General features: G+C 37.8%; 1 protein-coding gene across 1 annotated transcript in view; it reads left to right on the forward strand.

The window, feature by feature from the left end:
- The window catches only part of ADGRV1 (adhesion G protein-coupled receptor V1), a 729,252-nt gene extending 726,306 nt beyond the window's left edge, over positions 1 to 2,946 (forward strand). Inside the window, exon 90 of the mRNA XM_066273806.1 lies at positions 2,526 to 2,946. Coding sequence (XP_066129903.1) covers positions 2,526 to 2,644 — 119 coding nt within the window. The 3' untranslated portion in view covers positions 2,645 to 2,946. The remainder of the gene's footprint in view (positions 1 to 2,525) is intronic.
- Positions 2,947 to 22,530: the final 19,584 nt, after the last annotated feature.

Below are 22,530 nucleotides of genomic sequence, written 5' to 3' on the forward strand. Positions count from 1 at the left end.
AAATTCTACAGCAATTTGATGCCCACTGTTATTCATTTCATTTTTAAAATATATGAGCAAGCCCTGGCTGATTGGCTCAGTGGTACAGCATCGCCCCAGCCTATGGAAGCCCCGGGTTCAATTCCCAGTCAGGGCACACAGGAGAAGTGACCATCTGCTTCTCTACCTCTACCCCTTCTCTCTCTCTCTCTCTCTCTCTCTCTCTCTCTCTCCCTCTCTCTCTCTCTCCATCCCCTAAACCCCACAGCCATGGCTCAAATGGTTTGAGCAAAGTTGGCCCCAGGTGCTGAGGATGGCTCCATAGCCTCCCCTCAGGTGTAAAATAGCTCAGTTGTGGAGCAATGAAGTAGCGGCCCCAGATGGGCAGAGCATTGCCCTGGTAGGGGCCTTGCCTGGTAGATCCCAGTCAGGGTGCATGTCAGAGTATGTCTCTCTACCACCCCACCTCTCACTTAAAAAACAAATAAAATAAATACAAATATAACATATGAGCAGCCTTTTCTTTTACAGTTAGAAAATTTACATCATTCTCTTTTCTTGGGTACTTCTTACACATTTTACTATACGACTTACATATACATTATATCATATATAGAGGTGCTGTATAATTCATCATCCAAAGCAAAGCAATTTGAGAGAGTAAATGGGGATATTATTAATAATTTTTAGGTAAGAAGTAATAAGACTTTTCAAATATTGTGTCCTCCAACTCCCTGTTTTGACGGAATAGTGAAAGTAGTATTTATGGAAGGGTATAAACATAGGTCTTAATGGATACACAGGCTGGAATTAACATGACACGTTCAGGACCTGTTGAGTTGCCTGATCACTTTGAGAAAGCTCTCCAATGGGTGAAGGTTGAAATATGTCTATCCAGTAGGGTAGATCCAGAATAAGGAGTTTTAAAGCCACAGCATAGGGTTTCAGACTTGATTTCATTGGCCATAGGAACTAACATTTGTTCTTGAGAAGGAAAGGGCAGTGGATGCTGAATAGATCAGAGGAACAGTGTGGACAATAGAGATGGAAGAGGCATTTTCAAGAGCTAGGAGGCAGAGCATAGTTTATTAATATAGACAACAAACATTTGCTGAACACTGACAGTATGCTGGGCACTGTCCTATGAACTAGGAATATAAAGATATGAAGAACATAAATCCAGTGGGAGAGAGAAATTTTGAATGAGAATCATCATGTTTCCATGGGTAGCAGCAGTGATACCTGAGTTGATAGTTATAGGAAGAGTGGAGGCAGCCCAAGTAAGGAGTGGGGGAATGAGAAGAGAATCCCAGGCATGCCAGCATAGTAACATGGGATGAGAAGACAGCGAGCAGCAGCTCCAGTGAGACATCAGGCTGCGGAGCACAAAGCAGGTCAGGTGGGGCTTGCAGGCCTGGAGGCAGGGTTGCTGTCAGGCTGTAGGAGGCGATGAAAGCGAAAGCAGACCTGGAGATCAGAGGGTGGGGTGGGCCGGTACAGTGTCAACCACAGCTTGCAACAGAGAGAGGATGGGAAGGACGGAGACCCAGAAGAGGGAGGGTTTGACTAAAAGAACCTCGTTGATGGGCTCCTGCTTTCATCCCAAACAGGGTAAGATAGAGCTAATTCACCCCATGGCTACCAACACTGCAAACACCCTTTCCTGCATCTCAGACAGAAAGGGAAGTCTCAGCTCCCCAGCAACTGATTTTTCACTTTCCTTTCCATGTAGAGCCTAGTGCCCAGAAAATATAATATATACCAGCAGCATGCCCTGTGACCACATCTACATTCTGTGTGTGTGTGTGAGAGAGAGAGTGAGAGAGAGAAAGAGAGAGACGGAGACAGAGAGAGCATGCAAATTTGTGAATCAGAGTAGAAAATAAGGTGTTACTCTAGAATAGTGTTAAGTTTTCTCAATTATTCTGAGTTGTGAAAGAGTAGTGAATAATAGAACTTCCTCAAAACAGCTTCTGGGTGCTCTATAATTAACAGCTAGATTTGGGAGAATCTTGTGTGGATCTGTCTGGCACTATATTGCATAACATTTTTATCTCGGGATCAGATCTGAGTCATTCAGAGCCCTGGTCCTCTGGGTGCTGATATGTCACCAGGTGTTATTGGTGCGTGTCTTTCTTCTTGGATCATGGCCCACTGACTGAGTCTCAGGTAAAAGTCTTGGATTCAGTACATGTAGGGTTGGAGGTTGTATGTTTTTGAATAACAAATCATACCTCCCTGCTGAAAAATTCTGATAACCTGCCTGAATTTTTTTAATAAACCCCCAGTTTAGAAATGCTGTTCATGTTAAGTTATACCTGTCAACCATTGAGAATCCAAACTTGTGTCTTTAAAAATTTATTTTACTTATAAAAAAGTAAATTAAAGCATAGTTTACAATTGTTAAGTATTAATAATATTTATTCTAAATGCACAGCTCCCTTTTTCTAATATAATAATAACAAACATGTATTGACTTAATGTAACTTGACCCTTAATTCACTGTACTAATCACGGTTCTTGTGTTCACTCTTTTTCTATTGCAGGTGCTGGTCTCAGTGTCAGTGATAATGAGTCTGGTCAAGGCAGCCAGGAGGGAGGCACGTTGACTGACTCCCAGATCGTAGAACTCAGGAGGATACCCATCGCCGACACCCATCTTTAGCGGCACAGAGACCATTAAAATGAGGATAGTTTCATATTTGTATTGGCTTCGTGCTAAAACTCTCTAAGTACATGCAGCCATATAATAGGAATCTGGCGATTGTGCTGAATGTGCAGAAGTGATTGTTGTGTCAGAATATAAATTACTCATCTTTGTGCAACCTTAAAATTCACTGCTGTAATGGAAGACTGGATCAAGTTTGTCAGTTAGTAGAATGTACATATTCCAAGAACATTAGTTGTTTTTTAATCATCCCACATGGCTAACATTGTTTAATAAAAGTAATAACAATAAAAATGATAAAATCCACTTGGCATCACCTAGGCTCATTATTTATGAGGAAATATTGTGTATGAGCAAAGAAACAAACCCCACGCCTGGATGATGGTAAGCGCCCTGTTTCTTCTAGCATTGATCCAGGTGATCTAGAGTCAAGGCTTCCCAGCATCTAGAAGACTTATTCCTAAAAACCATAAAATTTATTGCTTGTTGACAGGGGTACTGCAGTTTGCATAGTCTTTCATCGAAAGTATGTATTTCTGCTCATTATAAAATTAGGGAACTGAACATTTTTCAAAATGAATGTTCTGTTCTTGGTTAAAAATAACTCCAGCAAGCATTTTAGCACAGCTATGAAGAAGATCATTCAAACAGTTCAGTTTGTTTGGGAAAAATATTTCTTGGTTTGGGTTTTTTAGCCCTTCTTTGTCTTGGAATGAGAAATCAGAAAGTCTGTCCCAGAACAAACACTGTTGTGTTCATGATGATTTCATTGACAAAGGTTCCAGAAGAATTATTAAGAACAGAACAAGTTTGTCCTAAGAAAGCCTTTTTGACCTTTTATTTTGAAATTGTGAAGTAATTTTCAGAAAGTCAGTAGTATCATCCCAAGAAAAAATTTAAAACATTTTTACCTAAGAAAAAAATTTTGATCTGTTAATTATTTCCCTTAGAGCCATAATTAGAACATCTAAGTGCTCTATTATTGCTGTTAAGACTGGCTTTATTTTTTATAAAACCTGGTTATATTTTATATACACCTGATAAATTATAAAATGACTCCTCTCTTCTTCCTGTTGGTTCTTGCCCACTCCCATCCCCGCCCTCTTATACTGAGTTTTGATTAGTGGATTGTCATTGTTGGTAAAAAAATAAAAGCTGCATAACAAAATCAAACAACATAGAAAACAAAGGCTGTATCATAGGTGGAGTTAAAATCTTTTTTTTAGGAACTTTAGAAATTGTAGAAATAAGATTGAATTTACCTAAACTGACAAATACCTTAGTTATCTCTTCCAACCTACAGCGTTACACAATAGTTTCTTCCATGTTAGGGTAGAGCAAATGATGAAATTGGGTACAGTATATAAAATTTAGTATGAAAATTTTGAAATTGGCAAGTATTCTAAAATTGCCAATAAGTTTTAATGAATTTGGAGCTTAGTGATTACAGAAATGTGAGATTTCATCATGTGGAATCCATGAGTTAGAAGCCCTGTAACATTTTTTGCAACTAACTAGACATCTGATTTTTTTAACAAAGGCAATTGTCAATTGTTATTTTTCAATTCTACATGTTGTCAGAATTTAGGAAAATCTGGCGCAAAACATGACCAATCAGGAACACCTTTCTTAATTCAAGTTACTGGATTTCCATTGCCGTCTAAAAGGCCATGTTGATAAGGAAGCAGTGGACCACCTGCCACTGTTCAGCATGATTCTTTTAAATATTGGAAGGAAAAAACGAGCTTTCTAGAAGCCACGGTGCTAAAACAAATAAGCTTCATATTGCAACAGCAGCAATATTTTGCCAGCCTGCTTCCTCCCGTGTAGATTAAAATGGACCAGCTGCCAGGGAGGCAGAGGAAGAAGCAAGCAAATCAGTCTTACAAAAGGAGAGCGAAGGGTTGGGACTCGAACCCCTCTGCATGGTCAGTCTCTTTCAGGAGAGTGGGCCCTCTTTTTCTCCGGGACATTTTTTACACAGCTTTATTAGTTATAATTCACATTCTATACAACTCACTCTTTTAAAGTGTGCAATTCAAAAATATTTGGTATATTACACTTTGGGCTTTTTTAATTGTGGTAAAATATATGTAAAAAAATTTGCCATTTTAACCATTTAAATATAGTTTTTAAATTCAGTGGCATTAATTACATCCATAGTATTATGAAACCATCACTTCTATGTCCAAAGCTTTGTTATCACATCAAACAGAAGCTCTATTCCCCACCTCTAGGGTCTTTTCTCTCCTCTGTCAGCAGACAACTGACATTTCTTTGAGCAATGTCTCTGCTTCTGTATTTTTGTGGTTCTTTAAGTTGTATTTTGTTTTGTTTTAGGCTTCTTTCAACTTTTGTCTTTTAGAGTGTTTTAAAAAATGGATTTTCCTAATTTGGATGCAAGAGCAGCAAGTGTACAATTGGGGTATGGGGTAGCAGCACAGCTGGTAGACTGCCTGTTAAGATGGGAGACCAGACAAACTAAAATTTTAGTAAGCAAAACACAGAGTTTTACTAGGGAACTTCAGCTTTTAGTTGTTTTTCAATCTCTTGAGATGTTTTAGGGTTTAATAAATTTTTTTTTTTTTTCTGAAGCTGGAAACAGGGAGAGACAGTCAGACAGTCTCCCGCATGTGCCCAACCGGGATCCACCCAGCACACCCACCAGGGGGCGATGCTCTGCCCCTCCGGGGGGTCGCTCTGCTGTGACCAGAGCCACTCTAGCACCTGGGGCAGAGGCCAAGGAGCCATCCCCAGCGCCCGGGCCATCTTTGCTCCAGTGGAGCTCGCTGCGGGAGGGGAAGAGAGAGACAGAGAGGAAGGAGAGGGGGAGGGGTGGAGAAGCAAATGGGCGCTTCTCCTGTGTGCCCTGGTCGGGAATCGAACCCGGGACTTCTGCACGCCAGGCCGACGCAATCAATATATTTCATGTCTCCCAAATATAGTCAGAGAAGTTTAAGCATGTTATGGAGTTATCACTGGAGAAAGAAAGTGCTATTCAGAGCACAGCTTCTAAGCAATTTCACTACCCTCCCCTCCCCGCTGCCGCACTTAAGATCCTTTTCGAGTTTAGCCTTATGGCCTCTGGGTAGATCTTTTCAAGGGTAGATCTCAATCAGATGAGTAAATGGTACTGAGCTTTTTTTTTTTAATTAAATTTAATGCAGTGACATTGATAAATCAGGGTACATATGTTGAGAGAAAACATCTCCAGATTATTTTGACCTTTGATTATGCTGCATACCCCTCACCCAAAGTCAAATTGTCTTCCGTCACCTTCTATCTGGTTTTCTTTGTGCCCCTGACCTTTTCAAAGCAGCTGGTTGCCACAGTGGATCTCATCTAAGTAGCTGGTCTGGGAAGGAACAGGCGAGGCACCGAGGGCATGACTATGTTTCCTGTAGCCTGTTAATTGTTAATGGCATGAACCCAGTCTTCCTATTGCCTCTCTGGCAGGATTCAAGCAGAAGGGCCACATTGTCTATGTGTAGTAGTTAAAGAATGGACAAAGTGACTGAGGCTCAGAACTCTTCTATTATCTTCAATGTTTTTTATCTTTTGACTAACTAGTGAAATAAAGTACAAGTGTAATAAGGAATGTAGTCAAAACAACCCAGATATGCACTAATGCTTCAGTATTATTGATTTATGTTTCATAAACATCTTTTATGTATGTAAATGACATGGTTTAAGGAGAAACAAATGGAGAAAAGCCCTGTTTCCCATCAGCAGTGACAGCGGGATGCAGGTATCAAATACTGTGCTGTGGTTGCTGGTAGAACCACAGATGCTTCAGCTCAGTGCCCAGCCTGGCCCCTGCAAAGACGCAGCGGCTCATCCCACAGCTTTGTGCTGAGCACCAGGATTGGAGCCGAGTTCCCGAAAAATGACTCGGCTCAAGGAAATTGTTAACACTTTCAGTACATGAAGAAACACGAGTAATCACTTTCCTAATAAATAAAAGGGTTTAAATTTAAGTAAGATAAACTATAATTTTTTGCCTGTGATAATTCTTTTGGAGTTTATGAGCAAAGCCACGTCTTTTTTTAATTTGGAAACAAACTGATAGCATTTGTTTTGTAACACTAATGAAAGAAAGAGGCAATACAAACCATTTCAACTTACTTTGGATTTGGAGTATGATTACATTTATTTCAAAGGTAGGGTGTGTGTAAGAGAGTGATATTGAAGAAAGTCCTGGTGGGAATTCAGAGCAGGAAAATCATAATAAAACAATTTTTATTATAGTTTGCAATGCATATTAAAAGGTATTTTTAAAAGCTGATTAATGAAATATATAAAACTGTTCATCATCCTGCCCTAGTGTGTGTGTGTGTGTGTGTGTGTGTATTTGAAGACTTCTGCCACATTATAGAAGGGAAGTGTAATCATTTAATAAAAGAATTGAAAGAGTACATGAAAAAACTAAAACAAATTAGAAAGGTGCTCAAGAACCACCAGGGGCATTATGGTATTATATAGTAAGTGTTGGTTTCCTCTTTTTAAATATTATCTTTATCATCAAGTTTCTTTCATGTGGTCACATTTTGCATAGTTTTTTAAGCTGAATAGCATTCCATTGCACGTGTACCACATTTTCTTTAGTCAGTCATCTATTAATGGATATTTGGGTTGCTGTGAATAATGCTGCAATAAATGTAGGAGTGCAGATATTGCTCCTGATTTTAATTCTTTTAGATTAAATGCAAAGAAGTAATATTGCTGAATCATATGATAGCTCTATTTTTAATATTTCTGAAGGACCTCTATAATGTTCTGTAGCAGCTGCACTATTTTGCATTTAGACCAATAGTGCACAAGGGTTCCAATTTCTCTACAGCCTCACCAACACTTTTTTTTTTTGGACTAGCCATCCTGACAGGTGTGAGGCGGTCTCTTGCAGTTTCAATGTGCATTTTGCTCATGACTAGCGATGCTGAGCATGTTTTTATATACCTGTTGCCCATTCATATGTCATCTTTGGAGAAATGTCTATTCAAGTCCTTAGTCCATTTTTAAATTGAGCTATTAGGGGTTTTTGCTGTTGAGAAATAGGTATTCCTTATATTTTGGAGATTGACTTCTTAAATGTATTGTTTGCAAATAGTTTCTCCCATTCCAGTGACAAAAAGACAAATACTACATGATTCCATGGTTCTGTGAGATATCTAAAACAAATTTCTGGAATCAGAGTGGAATGGTGTTTGCCTGGAACTGAAAAGAGGGAGAGATGGGGAGTTAGTAATCAGTGGGCACAGGCCAGATGAACACGCTCCGCAGATCTGCTGGACAACCTCACACCTACAGGCAACAATGCTGTCATGTACTTAACATAATCTTGTTGTGTTTTTATCACAATAAAATTTAAAGATTTCATTTGCTAATAGGGCTGCTTGACCACCATTTTTCATTGTAAGTGCTGGCATTGCATGGAGAAGGAACTTCTTGCTCCTGAAGCCTCTGAAAAACTTATTTTCCAGGTAAGTATGAGAGAAATTGTAGATTATAACACTTTGGTTACAAAATATTCGTGCATTTGCAACTTTCCACACAAAGCCCTTATGACTAACAGGTCATGGGAAAATAATGAAATATTCAGAGTATCACCTCTTATTATCTATTTATTCTCTGTTTGGCTTCCCCCATTGCCCAGTAACCCTTGAAAAATCATGTTAGTTTTAAATTGTTATTTGGACTACCTGTCAAAAGGAAAATAAGTTTTTCTAGGTCTTCAGTGGTTTCTCAGACTCCTTGAATAAGTAGGAAGGAAAATGAATTACAGATTTAATTTAACATTATAGCTTAGAAAGTGAAATCTGTTTGGTAATATGAAGATAATATGGCATCTGATTTGTTCAATAATTATTATCCATTTAGATTTTTAAAGGCAAAACATCTGTAACAATCTACTTGAAGAAAAATGATGCTGTAATTTAACTGGTAGGATAAAGACTGGTTTCTTTTTTCCATTTCAACAAATATTTATTAGGCATCAGTTTTGTTCCAGGCATTGTGCTAGGTGCTTAGAATGCTAAAACAAATAAAATGTAGCTTTTCCCACTTTTCATAAGCATACAGTCCATTGTGGGTTCCTCAACTGGGGCTCTGTAGATATCATTAGGGGTTCTGTGAGAGGTTTCTAGGAGTTCCAGAAAAGATTGAAAAAGTGTTTTTTAAATTGTTTGAACTTCCTTCTCCATGCAGTACCAGCACTTGCAAGTGAAGAATAGTGATCAAGCAGCTCTGTTAGCAAATCACTGTTTTGTCCTTTGCCAGAAAGAAAGTCTGCTTTTCACTGTTCAGACTTTATTTTGTAGTATGGCAAGAAGCCAGGACTTTTGGCTCATAATCCTTTGGGTTGTCTTGAGAAATTAGAATGTGGCTGGATATGGGAAGATCTTGACTTATATATAATTAGTTCATAACAGCATGACATAGAGGCATTGCTCAGTTGTAAAGATGATAAGGTGTTCTTCTGAACCTTGGACACTAACAATTAATCGAGTAGACATTCATTGCTTACCTTCAGAGTACAGTTAGTCTTAGTCCCTTGGCTCACTAAGATTAGGAATTACATGTTATCTACATTTGAGTGTTACAGTGCAGACTTATTTCGAATCTATTTAGTACAGGCATAATGAATTAACCAGGACACAGCAAATGCACACTTCTTTGAGCTTGAGATTGAAATAGCCCCTGAAATAAAGGTGCTGTTCGAGCATTCACTCACACTAAATTACTCATGGCAAGTAAGGTGCTCTGTCTTCAGAGAACAGGTTGAATTTGGAGATGGGCATCAGGAAATGAGAATCTCCCCATCCCCACTCTGGGGATATTTGAGAATTTTTGTTTTTGTTACAGATTCTTGAGCTTCAGATATAGCCTCCAAAGTTAGATATTTGTTAGCTCGTTTAGAAGGAGGAAGTGATAGCTTCTCAGCCTTTTGTCCTAAGATCAAGTGCAGAAAGAGGAAGTGAGGGTCTCCTCTCAGACTTTGCTGGTACTGACACACTGTCTGCCTATTTTATTTAAGGTGATCTTACTAAGAAATAGAATTCTTCACTAAATGATTACTCTGAAAAGTTTTATTTATTTCTTTATTTATGCAAGCACTGCACATTTTCTAAGACTCCAGGAGATTAGCATGCCATGATTCCATGTAAGAAAACTCAGATGCTGCTTCATTGCTACAAAGAGAGTAGCTTCTATTTTCTTTCTTTCTTTTTCTTTTTTTTCTTTTTTGTAAGTAAGTGAGAAGTGAAGAGGCAGAAACAGCCTCTCGCATGTGTCCCAACCGGGATCCACCCAGCAAGCCCCCTACAAGGCAATGCTCTGCGGGTCTGGGCTGCTACTCTGTTGCTCAGCAACTGAGCTATTTTAGCACCTGAAGTGAGGCCATGGAGCCATTCTCAGTCCCAGGGCCAACTTTAGCTGGAAACATTTGAGCCATGGCTATGAGCAGAAGAGAGATAGATAGAGAAAGAGGGAAGCAGTGGGGAAGCAGATGGTAACTTCTCCTGTGTGCCCTGACCAGGAATTGACCCCAGAACTTCCACATGCCAAGCCAATGCTCTACCACTGAGCTAACCAGCCAAGGCCTCTATTTTCTATTAATGAAACAAACACTACTACATACTATTCTTGGTTTCTTTATTCTGTACTTGATATTATATGCTCCTATTTCAGCCAACCATAAAAGTCTATAGACAAAGTTCAGTGGATTTTGTATTTTGTTCAAATACTATATCTCTAGAATAAAAGGTGGTCCATTTGGAATTATGTTTCCTTCGTTTTCCAGCCTTTTAACTGTTTGCTCAGTTTTGTTCTTCTTGGAGTAAATCATTCTTCACAAGATTTAGACTGTATTATATAACATGGTAACCAAGATTAGAAACTCTGTAGAGATGATGAACCTTTTAGCTTCAGTGATTTTTACTTCTCTTTGCATCCACACCTTCTTCTAAGCATGGTGGCTAAATAGATAGACATTCAGAGTATAAAAGTGCCCATTAGAAATGTAATAAATTTCATGCATTTCATCAACTTGATTTTGGTTGTCATATGGCATAATCTGTATAACCCACGGCCCTGTATGGCTTTTAGAATAAACAATAGTTGCTTTCTGTTTTAGGACTAAACTGTGTAACATGAAGCAGAGAAAGGAATGGTTCATAGTCTGCCTGCTTCAAGGCAAAGTAAAACTTAAGCTCAGCATGTCATCACATACTTCCAAGTGACTTATGCAAGCCTTCTTTATAAATAGATTTTGAGAGTGCCAAGGTTTCCAATGAAAAAGGAAACCATTAAAATGTTTTATCACTTATTATTTTCATTATAGGAAAAACAGAGACCACTGATACCCCCTCAGGCAAAAAAATTACCCTTTGAGGCTATAAGAGAACCATAGACAATGCCCAAACTAGTAAATTTGTTACCAAATAGGTAGACATTAAAATATTGCTTCCTCAATGACCCCTGATGGCAGTACATAGGCTTATGGCATGCAAACAAGTATAAATGATAAAAGATTTAATAAGCTGCCTTTTGATGATGTTGATAAGTTATAATTCACAGTTATCCCTAGTAACTCCAAAGCTTCATTTTATAGAAGAGAATATCATTTGTTTAAAAAAATATATAACAGTTGTAAGATTAGAAATTTACATAAATTTATGTACTCTTCTATGGCACAAATTTTTTTTTAACACTTCCAGACTTTATGTATGTATCAGATGTTTGTGGCCAGAACATTTCTGTATATTAGAAACTGTTAATAATTTTTACTTCTGGGGTTCAGACATTTAGGTCTCAATTTACACTTGTATCCTATTTTAAATTTTTGGCCATAGGTACATATTGTTGTTATTATTATTACATTGTTGTTGTTTTATTAATTTTAATGGGGTGACATTGATAAATCAGGGTACATATGTTCAGAGAGAACATCTCTAGGTTATTTTGACATTTGATTATGCTGCATTCCCATCACCCAAAGTCAAATTGACTTCCTATGGCACAAATTTTTTAGAGAATGAAATAAACATGGGGAGAAAAGCTCTTTTGAAGTCACTTGATCCTGACCTGTGGTGGCACAGTGGATAAAGCATCAACTTGGAATGTTGAGGTTGCTGGTTCGAAACCCCAGGCTTGCCTGGCCAAGGCACATATGGGAGTTGATACTTTCTGCTCCTCCCTTCTCTCTCTCTCTCTCTCTAGCTCTAAAATGAATAAATAAATAAAAAAGTCACTTCAGGAAATATATTTAAAGTGTCTTTAAAATATTAATGAACAAATGAGATAACTTTTATAATATCACCCAAAATTTATAGCTAAGAAAAATATGTATAATAAAATTCTACATATTATCTATATAGATATATAATATAAATACAAAAATTATGTATTTATATTGTATATGTATATAAACATATAACATACATTTATATGTTATATTTATAATATAAATATATATTTATACACAATCATCTTTACACACAGATATACATGTATTAATAGTGTTCAGAATTTTGTAATTTCTTTTTTGGGTTTTCTGTATTTTTCAAGTTTTTTGCAAAGAACATGTTATTTTTAAAATCAGAAATAAGTATATAGTTGATTGGAAATTATTTAAGTCCTAAATTTAGCACAGGTGGTGTTTAAGACCCATTTGCTCAGTCAAGTTCTAGTGGAATAATTATAACTAGAGAGATTTTTCTAAGACAATTTTTTAGAGCAGTTTTGGGTTCACAACAAAATTGTGAAGAAGGTAAAGAGATCTGCCATATAGCCCTGCCCCTACACTTAGATATATTCCTCTATTATCAATATTACTTACCAGAGTGGTATATGTCACAATTAATGAACCTACATTGATACATCATAATCACTCTTGGTGTTTTGAGTCTATGGGTTTGGACAAATATATAATGACATAATCTATCATTATAAAATCTGTTTTTACTACCTTAAAATTTCTCACTGTTCTACCTATTTATCATTCCTCCTGTCACCTTTGCCCCCAGCTGGTGAGATTTTAGAGTCTGAAGAACTTGAATACTCTATTCCTGGTGTTAAATGACCTAGTGTTATAATAGGTTTCATAGATGACATTCAGTGAATGATTGACACTCAGTGACCCCTGTGAGCCTCAGGACTACTAGAGCTATCTGTGCTGGAGCCTCAGGTATCTCTATCTGGAAACTCTGAGATTTCCATCTCGGCCTAAGGAAATACCTAATTTGGGCGTGGAAAAGAAGTGGGGAGAGAAAGGAAGCCCTGCCTGACCGGTGGTGGTACAGAGGATACAACAGCAACTGGGATGTTGAGGTCCCTGGTTTGAAACCCTGGGGCCAGCTTGAGTGTGGGATTATATCTGGCTTGAGCCCAAAGGTTGCTGTCTTAAAGCCCAAGGTCACTGGCTTGAGGAAAGGGTCACTGGCACTGCTTGAGCCCCCCATTCAAGGCACATAAGAGAAGCACTTGATGAACAACTGAAGTGAAGCAACTACAAGTTGATGCTTCTCACTCCCTATTTCTCTCTTTCTTTCTATCTCTGAAAAAAGAAAAAGAAAGAAAGAAAGTAAGAAAGAGTAAAGAGAAAGAAAAGATGAGGAAAGAAAAGGAAGCCCTAAGCCAGAGGAAATGTCTAATAGTGGCAATTTATAGAAGAAACAAAAGAGTGATTTTATCCTAATCAATGAGTGCCATAATGTTAGCATATTTTAAAGATAATGACATATATTTGATAGTGACCAATGAATTATTCATTCAAGAGTGAAGATTTAGGGTATTATTTTAGAATTTTGAATTCCATGTTTCAAAAAAAAATAAACTATGCTGTATTTCAAATGAATTTTAGCTTAAAATCTTTCCCCTTTAGATACTTGATGATTTCAAATAACTTCCAGATCTAATCACTAAATATTTCTTTTGTTGCATAGAAACCGACCTCTTAGATTTTGAGTACTAAAAGCAAAGGGAAACTAGTCCTCTCCTGCCATTTGCTTGGCCTGCAGGCCTGGCATGCTCCGTCTAAGTGCACACAGTGCAGACCCCTCCACGTACACTGTCCGTCCTCGCAGCACCTCCGCTCAGCCAGTGCAGGGCTTGGGCCTCTCCTTTCCTCCCCACAATTTTTTCAAATACTTCAGCATTTAAAAAAAATTTTTTTTTAGATATCTAGGAACTTGATGTTTGATGTCTGGTTTTTTCTATTTTCAAATAATTTATTGTGCTTCACTTATATTTGTATAAAATAGATATTCCTTTAACTATAGTTGTCAAAAGTATTTCTGTCTACTTTTATACAAATTCAGGTTCATTTAGAGGTGTGCTGCTCAGTTCTAAAATTAGGCCAGTACATCCACAAAATGTTTTCTGTCTTGGGAGGCTGTCCATGCCTGATTCCATCTGTTTCCTCCTGTTCCTCCTATCCCCCTAGAATATCTTCTGAGTAATATTTTCCTGCTTCTTTATTCTCTTACTGTGACAGTATCAAAAACAACATCAGAACCAAAGAGATAGTATATTAGCATAATTAATGTTAACTACTGTAATAAACACACACCAATTTTCAGTGACTTAGCATAATTCAAATTTATTTCTTGTTATGCAAAGTCCAATAAACCTTTCCTTCAGCAATGACTCAAGAATCCCTGTTCCTTCTATTCTGTAGTAGCACCATCTTTTAGACCCTCAGAATCTTTTATTTTCAGCAGAGAAGCCTGGGAAAGGGACAAAGAATGGAAGCTTTATTTTATTTTATTTTATTTTAATTTTTCTGAAGTGAGAAGCGGGGAGCAGAGAGTCAGTCAGACTTCCGCATGGGCCTGACCGGATCCACCAGGCAAGCCCACTACGGGGTGATGGTCTGCCCATCTGGGGTGTTGCTCCATTGCCAGCAGAGCCACTCTATTACCTGAGGCAGAGGCCATGGAGCCATCCTCAGCGCCCGGGCCAACTTTGCTCCAATGGAGCCTTGGCTGCGGGAGGAGAAGAGAGAAAGGAGAGGGAGAGAGGTGGAGAAGCAGATGGGCACTTCTCCTGTGTGCCTTGACTAGGAATGGGCCCTGGGACTTCCACACGCCAGGCCAACGCTCTCCCACTGAGCCAACCAAATAGGACCAAGAGTGGAAGCTTTTATGGAACATGTTGTGACCAGAACTAGAAGCTCATTGGTCAGAACTCAGCCACATGGCCCTGTAGAGATGCAAGAGGGGCTAGGAAATGTGTTGAGTTGCATGCTGTGGAAAAGTCCATATAGGTGAACACCAACAGCCTCTTACCACATAGAGAGCCTCTCAGTTCTTTCCACAATCACATCATCTCTGATAACTGACCCTTGTCTAGGGCATATTTTTAGGCACACACGCCTCTCACCATCCCAGCCATTGCCTTTTCTCTCTTACCTCTATGGCACCATCATTCTGATGAACCCAGAGTGATTCTTCCCACCATCCAGTAAATTACTTTCTGCAGGCTGACCAGGCAGTGGCGCAGTGGATAGAGCGTCGGACTGGGATGCAGAGGACCCAGGTTCGAGACCCCGAGGTCACCAGCTTGAGCGAGGGCTCATCTGGTTTGAGCAAAAGCTCACCAGCTTGAACCTAAGGTCGCTAGCTCCAGCAAGGGGTTATTCGGTCTGCTGAAGGCCCCCAGTCAAGGCACATATGAGAAAGCAATCAATGAACAACTAAGGTGTTGCAACACGCAATGAAAAACTAATGATTGATGCTTCTCATCTCTCTCTGTTCCTGTCTGTCTGTCCCTGTCTATCCCTCTCTCTGATTCACTCTCTGTCTCTGTAAAAAATAAATAATAAAAATTATTTTCTGCAAACTCCCCCTATTTTGTCCCAAGTTCCAGGTAGAAATCAAATGCTTCCAAAGTTAATATCCTTGCCTCAGATTATGTTCATCCCTTTAATATTTGTAAAGAATAAATTTAAAACAAAACAAAACAAGGGAGATAGAAGCCAATTGAATCATCACCAGCTGTCATAAGAAATCATTAATACTAAGTATAAGAAACAATAAAAATGGCTGCAATGAAACTTCTAGAGAAGACAGAAGCTGAAATAAGAATTTACAGTTTTTTATAAAAGACTAACAATATTTTCTGATAACTGATACATGTCTACAATCTTTCAAAATTCCCCGAGATGAAAAGACAAACCCGTGGTGCCAGAGCAGACAGCCTAGGGGTGGATGCCAGAGTCGGGACACGTGACTGCTCCAGACAACAAGCTACAGGAGGATACATCTTGTAGTTTTCAGACCTGAAGTCAGTGACCCTAAGACAAGCTGAAATATTCTGGAAAGCAGTCTCCCATACTAGACATCACTACCAAACCAGGTTTTTTCTTCCTCAAAAACATATTAAAAAGAAATAATAACCCATGATGAAAAGATCTCATTCAAACACTGCTAGAGAAATAGAGGAAAATATTACTGGATTTCTTAGTCTTCGTTTCTATCCATCCAATCCATTATATATGCAGTAAAATAAAAATATTTCTATTTGACTTAGTTATAAATATACATTTTCTTTATAGGGCATATTATAGTTTTTCAAACTTATTTTAGGTTTATCATATTAACTTTTTTATATCTCTTCAGTGACTAATGAGAATATAACAGTATTTTTTTTATTTAAATTGACTTATTGTTACTATTGAAACTTTTTAAAACCAGAATTATTCTCAAGTTTTACATGAGGTCAGACTTTTCCTGGCTGGATGAGGTAATAGTGGCATTTTAATTTTAAGTGAAGAAATAACTTAGATTAGAATAAAATATTTTTCCTGGTTCTTTTACTTACAGGAAATCACAAATTATTTTTTTCCAATGGGTAAAGAAGAAATTTTGTGTGAGTAATAAGATAAAATTTTACACAAATAACCAATAACAAGTTAGATATTGTTTATAAATTCTTTTATTTGTACCACTTCTCTGGAAAGTTATTCAATTTAGGGAAAATTTATTTAAAGTGTAAAAAATAGATGATTTGCTTTTAGGATCTTATACAACAAAGTTCAAATTATTTTTAATGTTAATAAACAGTAAAATCATAAATAATGTGAGACTTGGATTTATTTGGTTGAAGAAAAGATCCACCTATAACCAGCTTCAAAGAGAAAGAAAAATTGACTCATAAAATTATAGGTCATTTTATCTCTCTCTCTCTCTCTCTTTCTCTCTCTCTCTCTCTCTCTTTCCCTTCCTTTACCTCTACTTCTCTATCTCTCTCCAGATTAGATTTCTGTGCTTCCCAGGTTGAAATGGAAGAAAATGTGGCTGACAACTTATACCAACCTGTTCTCCATTTAAGAGAGTACCCCAACTGACCCAATTCTTAATTTCTGCAAGTGGATCTCCCCTTGTTCCTGTCTGAGCCAGGTTTTCATCCTCTATTCTAACTTTGGAAGGGGCTAGGTGATTTCATTCAAATGGGGATTAAAATACCACTGCTGATATAGTTCAATGAAAACAATATATAGCAATACAATGGCAGGAATAAGGTTAGCACAATAATTAATCAACTCCCTTAACTGAAAATTTGTTTATTAATTTGACTGATTAAATGTATGTTTTAGTAGCATGTTACATGCAATCTCAGTGTGCTACTTAAAGATCTAAGTTATGTATAATTTTGTTAACCAGTGTTATCCCAATAAATTCAATTTTAAAAAATCCAAGTTAATGTTCTGGTTTCATCATTGCTTCCTCAAATATCTCACAACTATGAGGAAGATTCCCAAGGACATAGCTTATCCATCCTTCTTTCTGTTTCATCATCTAATCCACTGATCTTTACTGCCACACAGGCTCTGAATTGCTTCGCTTCCAGGCACTAAGTCACAAACCTCTCCATGTGGATATCATCCTCTAGAGTTCTAATACACAGCAGTCCTCTTCATATGATAGAACATTTAGAGCCTGTCATGCTTCATCATGGGCTTTTTGTGTGTATGCTGTAACCTACTTTTCCAACTGTACTGCAAACTTGTGAAGCCATGTATTAGATAACTATATTAGTTAAATATGGCTGTAAAACAAATTACACAAAGATTGCCATCTTAAAACAACACCTGTTTATCTCACACAGTTTCTGAAAGTCAGGAATCTGGGAGCGGTTTCCCTCGGGGTTTCTGGCCCAAAGGATTTCATTAGGTTGCTGTCAAGCTGTCAGGGCTGCAACCTTTTATGAGAAGTCATCTGATGGCTTGACCAGACTTAGAGAACCCAGTTCCAAGGTGGCTTGCTCAGGTGACTGTTGGCCAAGGGCCTCAGCTCATCACAATATGCGCTTCATGGGGTTGCCTGGGTGGTTCATGGTATGTCAGCTGTTTTCTCTAGAGCAAGTGATGAGATATGGAAAGAGAGCCACAGTGCCTTTTTATGATTTTGTCTCCGAAGTCACACAACTTCTGCTTTATTCCAGTGGTTAGAAGGAAGACACTAAATGGAGCCCACACTCAGTGGGAAGGAAACTATTATAGATTTCATTTAAAGAATATCAAAAATTGGTAGACTAGTTTTAAAATTATTATTAATGTTTTAATGGCATCTTCAGATTTTACCCCTGAACCACTACTTAATTTTTATTTGATTGATTGCATTGTACAATTCATCAAAGTGAGGAATAAGAGTATGTTATTGTAATTTATAATAAAAAATATATATTAGGTCTTTATATTGTTTCTGGCACAGCTCCAAAAACCCTGGGAATTTCCTAAGTGATGAGAGCAACAAAGGTGTCTTATTAATGAGCAACTTTTTTTTTATTGATTATATTTCTTTTATTCAGTCAATATTTTTTTTATATATAATTTTATTTTTTTAATGGGGTGACATCAATAAATCAGGATACATATATTCAAAGAAAACATGTCCAGGTTATTTTGTTGTTCAATTATGTTGCATACCCATCACCCAAAGTCAGATTGTCCTCTGTCACCTTCTATCTAGTTTTCTTTGTGCCCCTCTCCCTCCCCCTTTCCCTCTCCCTCTCCCCCCTCCCCCCGTAACCACCACACTCTTATCAATGTCTCTTAGTCTCACTTTTATGTCCCACCTACGTATGGAAACCCTCATTCACTGTTGGTGGGAATATAAAGTAGTACAACCATTATGGAAGAAAGTATGATAGTTCCTCAAAAAACTGAAAATAGAACTACCTTATGACCCAGCAATCCCTCTACTGGGTATATACCCCCCAAAACTCAGAAACATTGGTACATAAAGACACATGCAGCCCCATGTTCATTGCAGCATTGTTCACAGTGGCCAGGACATGGAAACAACCAAAAAGCCCGTCAATAGATGACTGGATAAAGAAGATATGACACATATACACTATGGAATACCACTCAGCCATAAGAAATGATGACATTGGATCATTTACAACAAAATGGTGGGATCTTGATAACATTATACGGAGTGAAATAAGTAAATGAGCAACTTTTTGACTTCACTTACGACGGGTCTGTTTGCCAGCAGAAGCAACCACGTGATTAGCGAGTTGAAATTTTCAGGCTCACCCCTAGGTCTCTATGGAGAGAAGATAGCCTAGGGTTGAATCAATGCCAATGACCAACGAGTTAATAAATAATGACTCTATAATGAAGCCTTTAAAAACCCTAAAGGACTAGATTCAGAGAGCTTCCACTTGGTGAACAAGGGGAGATTTTAGGAGAGTGGCACTCTGGGGAGGGCATGGAAACTCCACTCCCCTTCCTCATACCTTACCCTATGCATCTCTTTCATTGGCTGTTAAGGAGTTACATCCTTGTGTAGTAAACCTGTGCTCTGGTAAGTAAAATGTTTTTCTGACTTCTCTAAGCTCTTTAAATTAATTGACAGAAGGAGAGAGGGAGGAAGGGAGGGAGGAAGGAAGGGAGGGAGGGAGGGAGGAAGGAAGAAGGAAGGAAGGAAGGAAGGAAGGAAGGAAGGAAGGAAGGAAGGAAGGAAGGAAGGAAGGAAGGAAGGAATCATGGGAATCTCTGCTTTATAGCTGATTGGTCAGAAATGCAGGTAACAACTTGGACTTTCGACTGACAACTAAAGTCCAAGGAGGGGTCATTGGAATTTCCAGTTTGTAACTGGTTGCTCAGAAAAACAGGTAACAATCTAAAATTACTACTCGCCTCTGAAGGGGTGTGGGAGAGGAGACAGTATTTTGGAACTGAGCCTTTACCTTGCAGAATCTGATGTTATCATTAAGTAAAGTGGCATAATTAAGTTGAATAGTAGGACACTAAGTTGGTGTACAGAGAGAATTGGTGGTGATGTGTGGACCCCTCCCCACACATTGGACATTGAGTGCTCAGAAAACCAAAAAAAAAAAAAGAAAAAATGAAGATCATACCCCAAAATGTTTGCTTTTTGTTTTCAACTTTCTAGAAAAGCGTTTCATTTACATGTTTGTCACTTTCATGCATTAATTACATTGATTAATTATACATTTCTTTTCATTTAATAACTAATATTTGAGCCATAACATTAAACCAGAACAATTAGAATCTCTTATGGAATAGGGCTTGGTATTGGTAGTTTGTATAATTCCTCAGGTCGTTCTAGTATAAAACTATAGACAAGAACCACTGATCTAGAGAATTTTTAATGTCTTTCAGCTCCAACTTTCTATGATTTATTCTCTTCCACAATAGTTTCCCGGCATTATAGCAGTTCCTTCATGGAAGGAATAAGAATGGATCTATTTAGTACCCAAGAAAGTCCAAAATACAGTTCATGAAAAGATAATAAGTATTCCTTAATCTCCTGGCACATGGTATCTCTTTAGATATCTGTGTATATGAAAATTATATTCCTAGATGCTAACTTTTTTCTCTGATTGACAAAGAATACCTTAGGTCAATGGTTTACAACCTTTTTACACTTGGGGACTGTGGAAATAGGAGAATTATTTCAGAAACCACTAAGGCAGAAATCACCCTAAGCCAGTGGTTCTCAAACTTTTTGAAGTCAGAGTGCATTTAAAATCCTACAAATACCTGTAAGTGTATATATACAAGTTTCTGAGAAATATATTATAATAATTAAGTCAAATATTAAAGAAAAAAAGTCCAAGTGTGCTTTTATGGTAATTAAATGAAATAAATATGACAAAATTAAATTTATTCTGACATTAAAGACCATTTTTATGTTACACTTTTTGAGTTATGCTTTTTAGAATTTATAAAAAAAATAGGGGTTAAAAATTAAAAAACGGCAAAAAAGGTATCTTTTTATATATATATAGATACATTTTTAGTAAGATTTAGTAAATTCAGCAAGTCCTGGCATGAATGTGTTAAGTTTTTTCATTCTTGTGTTTATGAGAAACATGAGCCTGATGTGTCCTAGCGATTTCTTCAATGTTTGGGCATATATTTGAAAGGCAAACTCTCATTTCCTCATCAATACATTGAAGAATTCCTCTCTTTTTACTCTTAATTGTGTTGAGTGCAGAAAACCCCCACCATACATATCATCTTAACTTCACACCAAACAAAGGATAGAATAAACCTGACTCCAGTCTTTCTGGGGAACTTGGGGGCAGTGTAAACAATCCAGCACCACAGCTTAACAGCCTTCTGCAACCTAATCAGGGAAGTGAGGTGGGGGGTTGGGCAGACTGTCAGCTTACAGCCAATTCTAAACCTCTGTCCCCCAAAAATCTAAACTCCAAAAACACTGTTGGTTTTTTGGTCCCCAATAGGCACATATTTCTCTGGAATACCACAGGGTGCACCTGGAAATCTTCTAGGGCGCACACTTTGACAATCACTGCCCTAAGCATAAGCAAAGTTGACTAAGAGGATTGGCTCTATAATCTTCATGACATCAGGGTGGTTAACTCTTTCGCAGACGGGCACCAGTCTGCAGACGGGCGGTTGAAAAGCACTGCCCGAGATAACACCTGCATCTGATTCTGTTGCTAATTGTGACTAAGATTATAACTAAATGAGGCATAAAATTTCTCTTAGATGGGGTTGGGACAGAAATTCAAGAGACCAAAGAGGAACCTTCAGAGATTCATCATGAGGGAAGACCTGGTATCCCTAAGAAACACTTCTTGGAATTTGCTGGCTGATCTTGTAATTAGATGTTGTCTGCTTCATATAAACACTGCACTCAAGGGTAAAGATAGAGACTCAAGGGTAAAGGGTCAAGAAAAGATAGAGACATTAGCTTCCCTCCCCAGCTTTCTTCTTTTATATTTTATATGCAGAACTTTAATAGTTACTTCTCTTTGACTAACTGCAGACTTCTCTCTCCTCTGGGGGGAGCTGAGCTCACTCAGAAAACAGGGTAATTTTGAAAACAATACACCTATTATTTGAAAAGAATTTCTTAAGGCTTTTTATAATCTGCCTTTTTCTATTGACTTTCGCACCATCCAAAAATCAAACCAACTAAATTCAGAACCCAAGTGGCAGCTGTTCAGGCTTGGCACCAAACCACCCTCAGGACTCAGGGCGTGGCTGCTCAGTGAGATCAGTCATAACCCAGGAGGCATCTTTGGCTGCTTTCTAATTAGTTCCATAGCAAAAGGCCCTAGGTTATTTTATAATATAATTTTTATTAAAAAAGTAAACCAAGGATGATAAAAGACCTGTGACCACATACACAAGAACCATAACATTTTTTTCAAGTGCTCATGGTACATTCTCTAGGATAGACCACATGTTAGGGCACAAAAGTAGTCTCAACAAATTTAAGAAGATTGAAATCATATCAATCACTTTCTCTGATCACAATGGCATGAAACTGGAAATGAACCACAACAGAAAAGCTCAAAAATTTGCAAACACATGGAAACTAAATAGCAGGTTGTTAAATAATGAATGGATTAAGAATGAGATCAAAGAAGAAATAAAA

The sequence above is a fragment of the Saccopteryx bilineata genome, chromosome 4 (genome assembly GCF_036850765.1).
Source record: "Saccopteryx bilineata isolate mSacBil1 chromosome 4, mSacBil1_pri_phased_curated, whole genome shotgun sequence".
Classification (NCBI taxonomy): Eukaryota; Metazoa; Chordata; class Mammalia; order Chiroptera; family Emballonuridae; genus Saccopteryx; species Saccopteryx bilineata.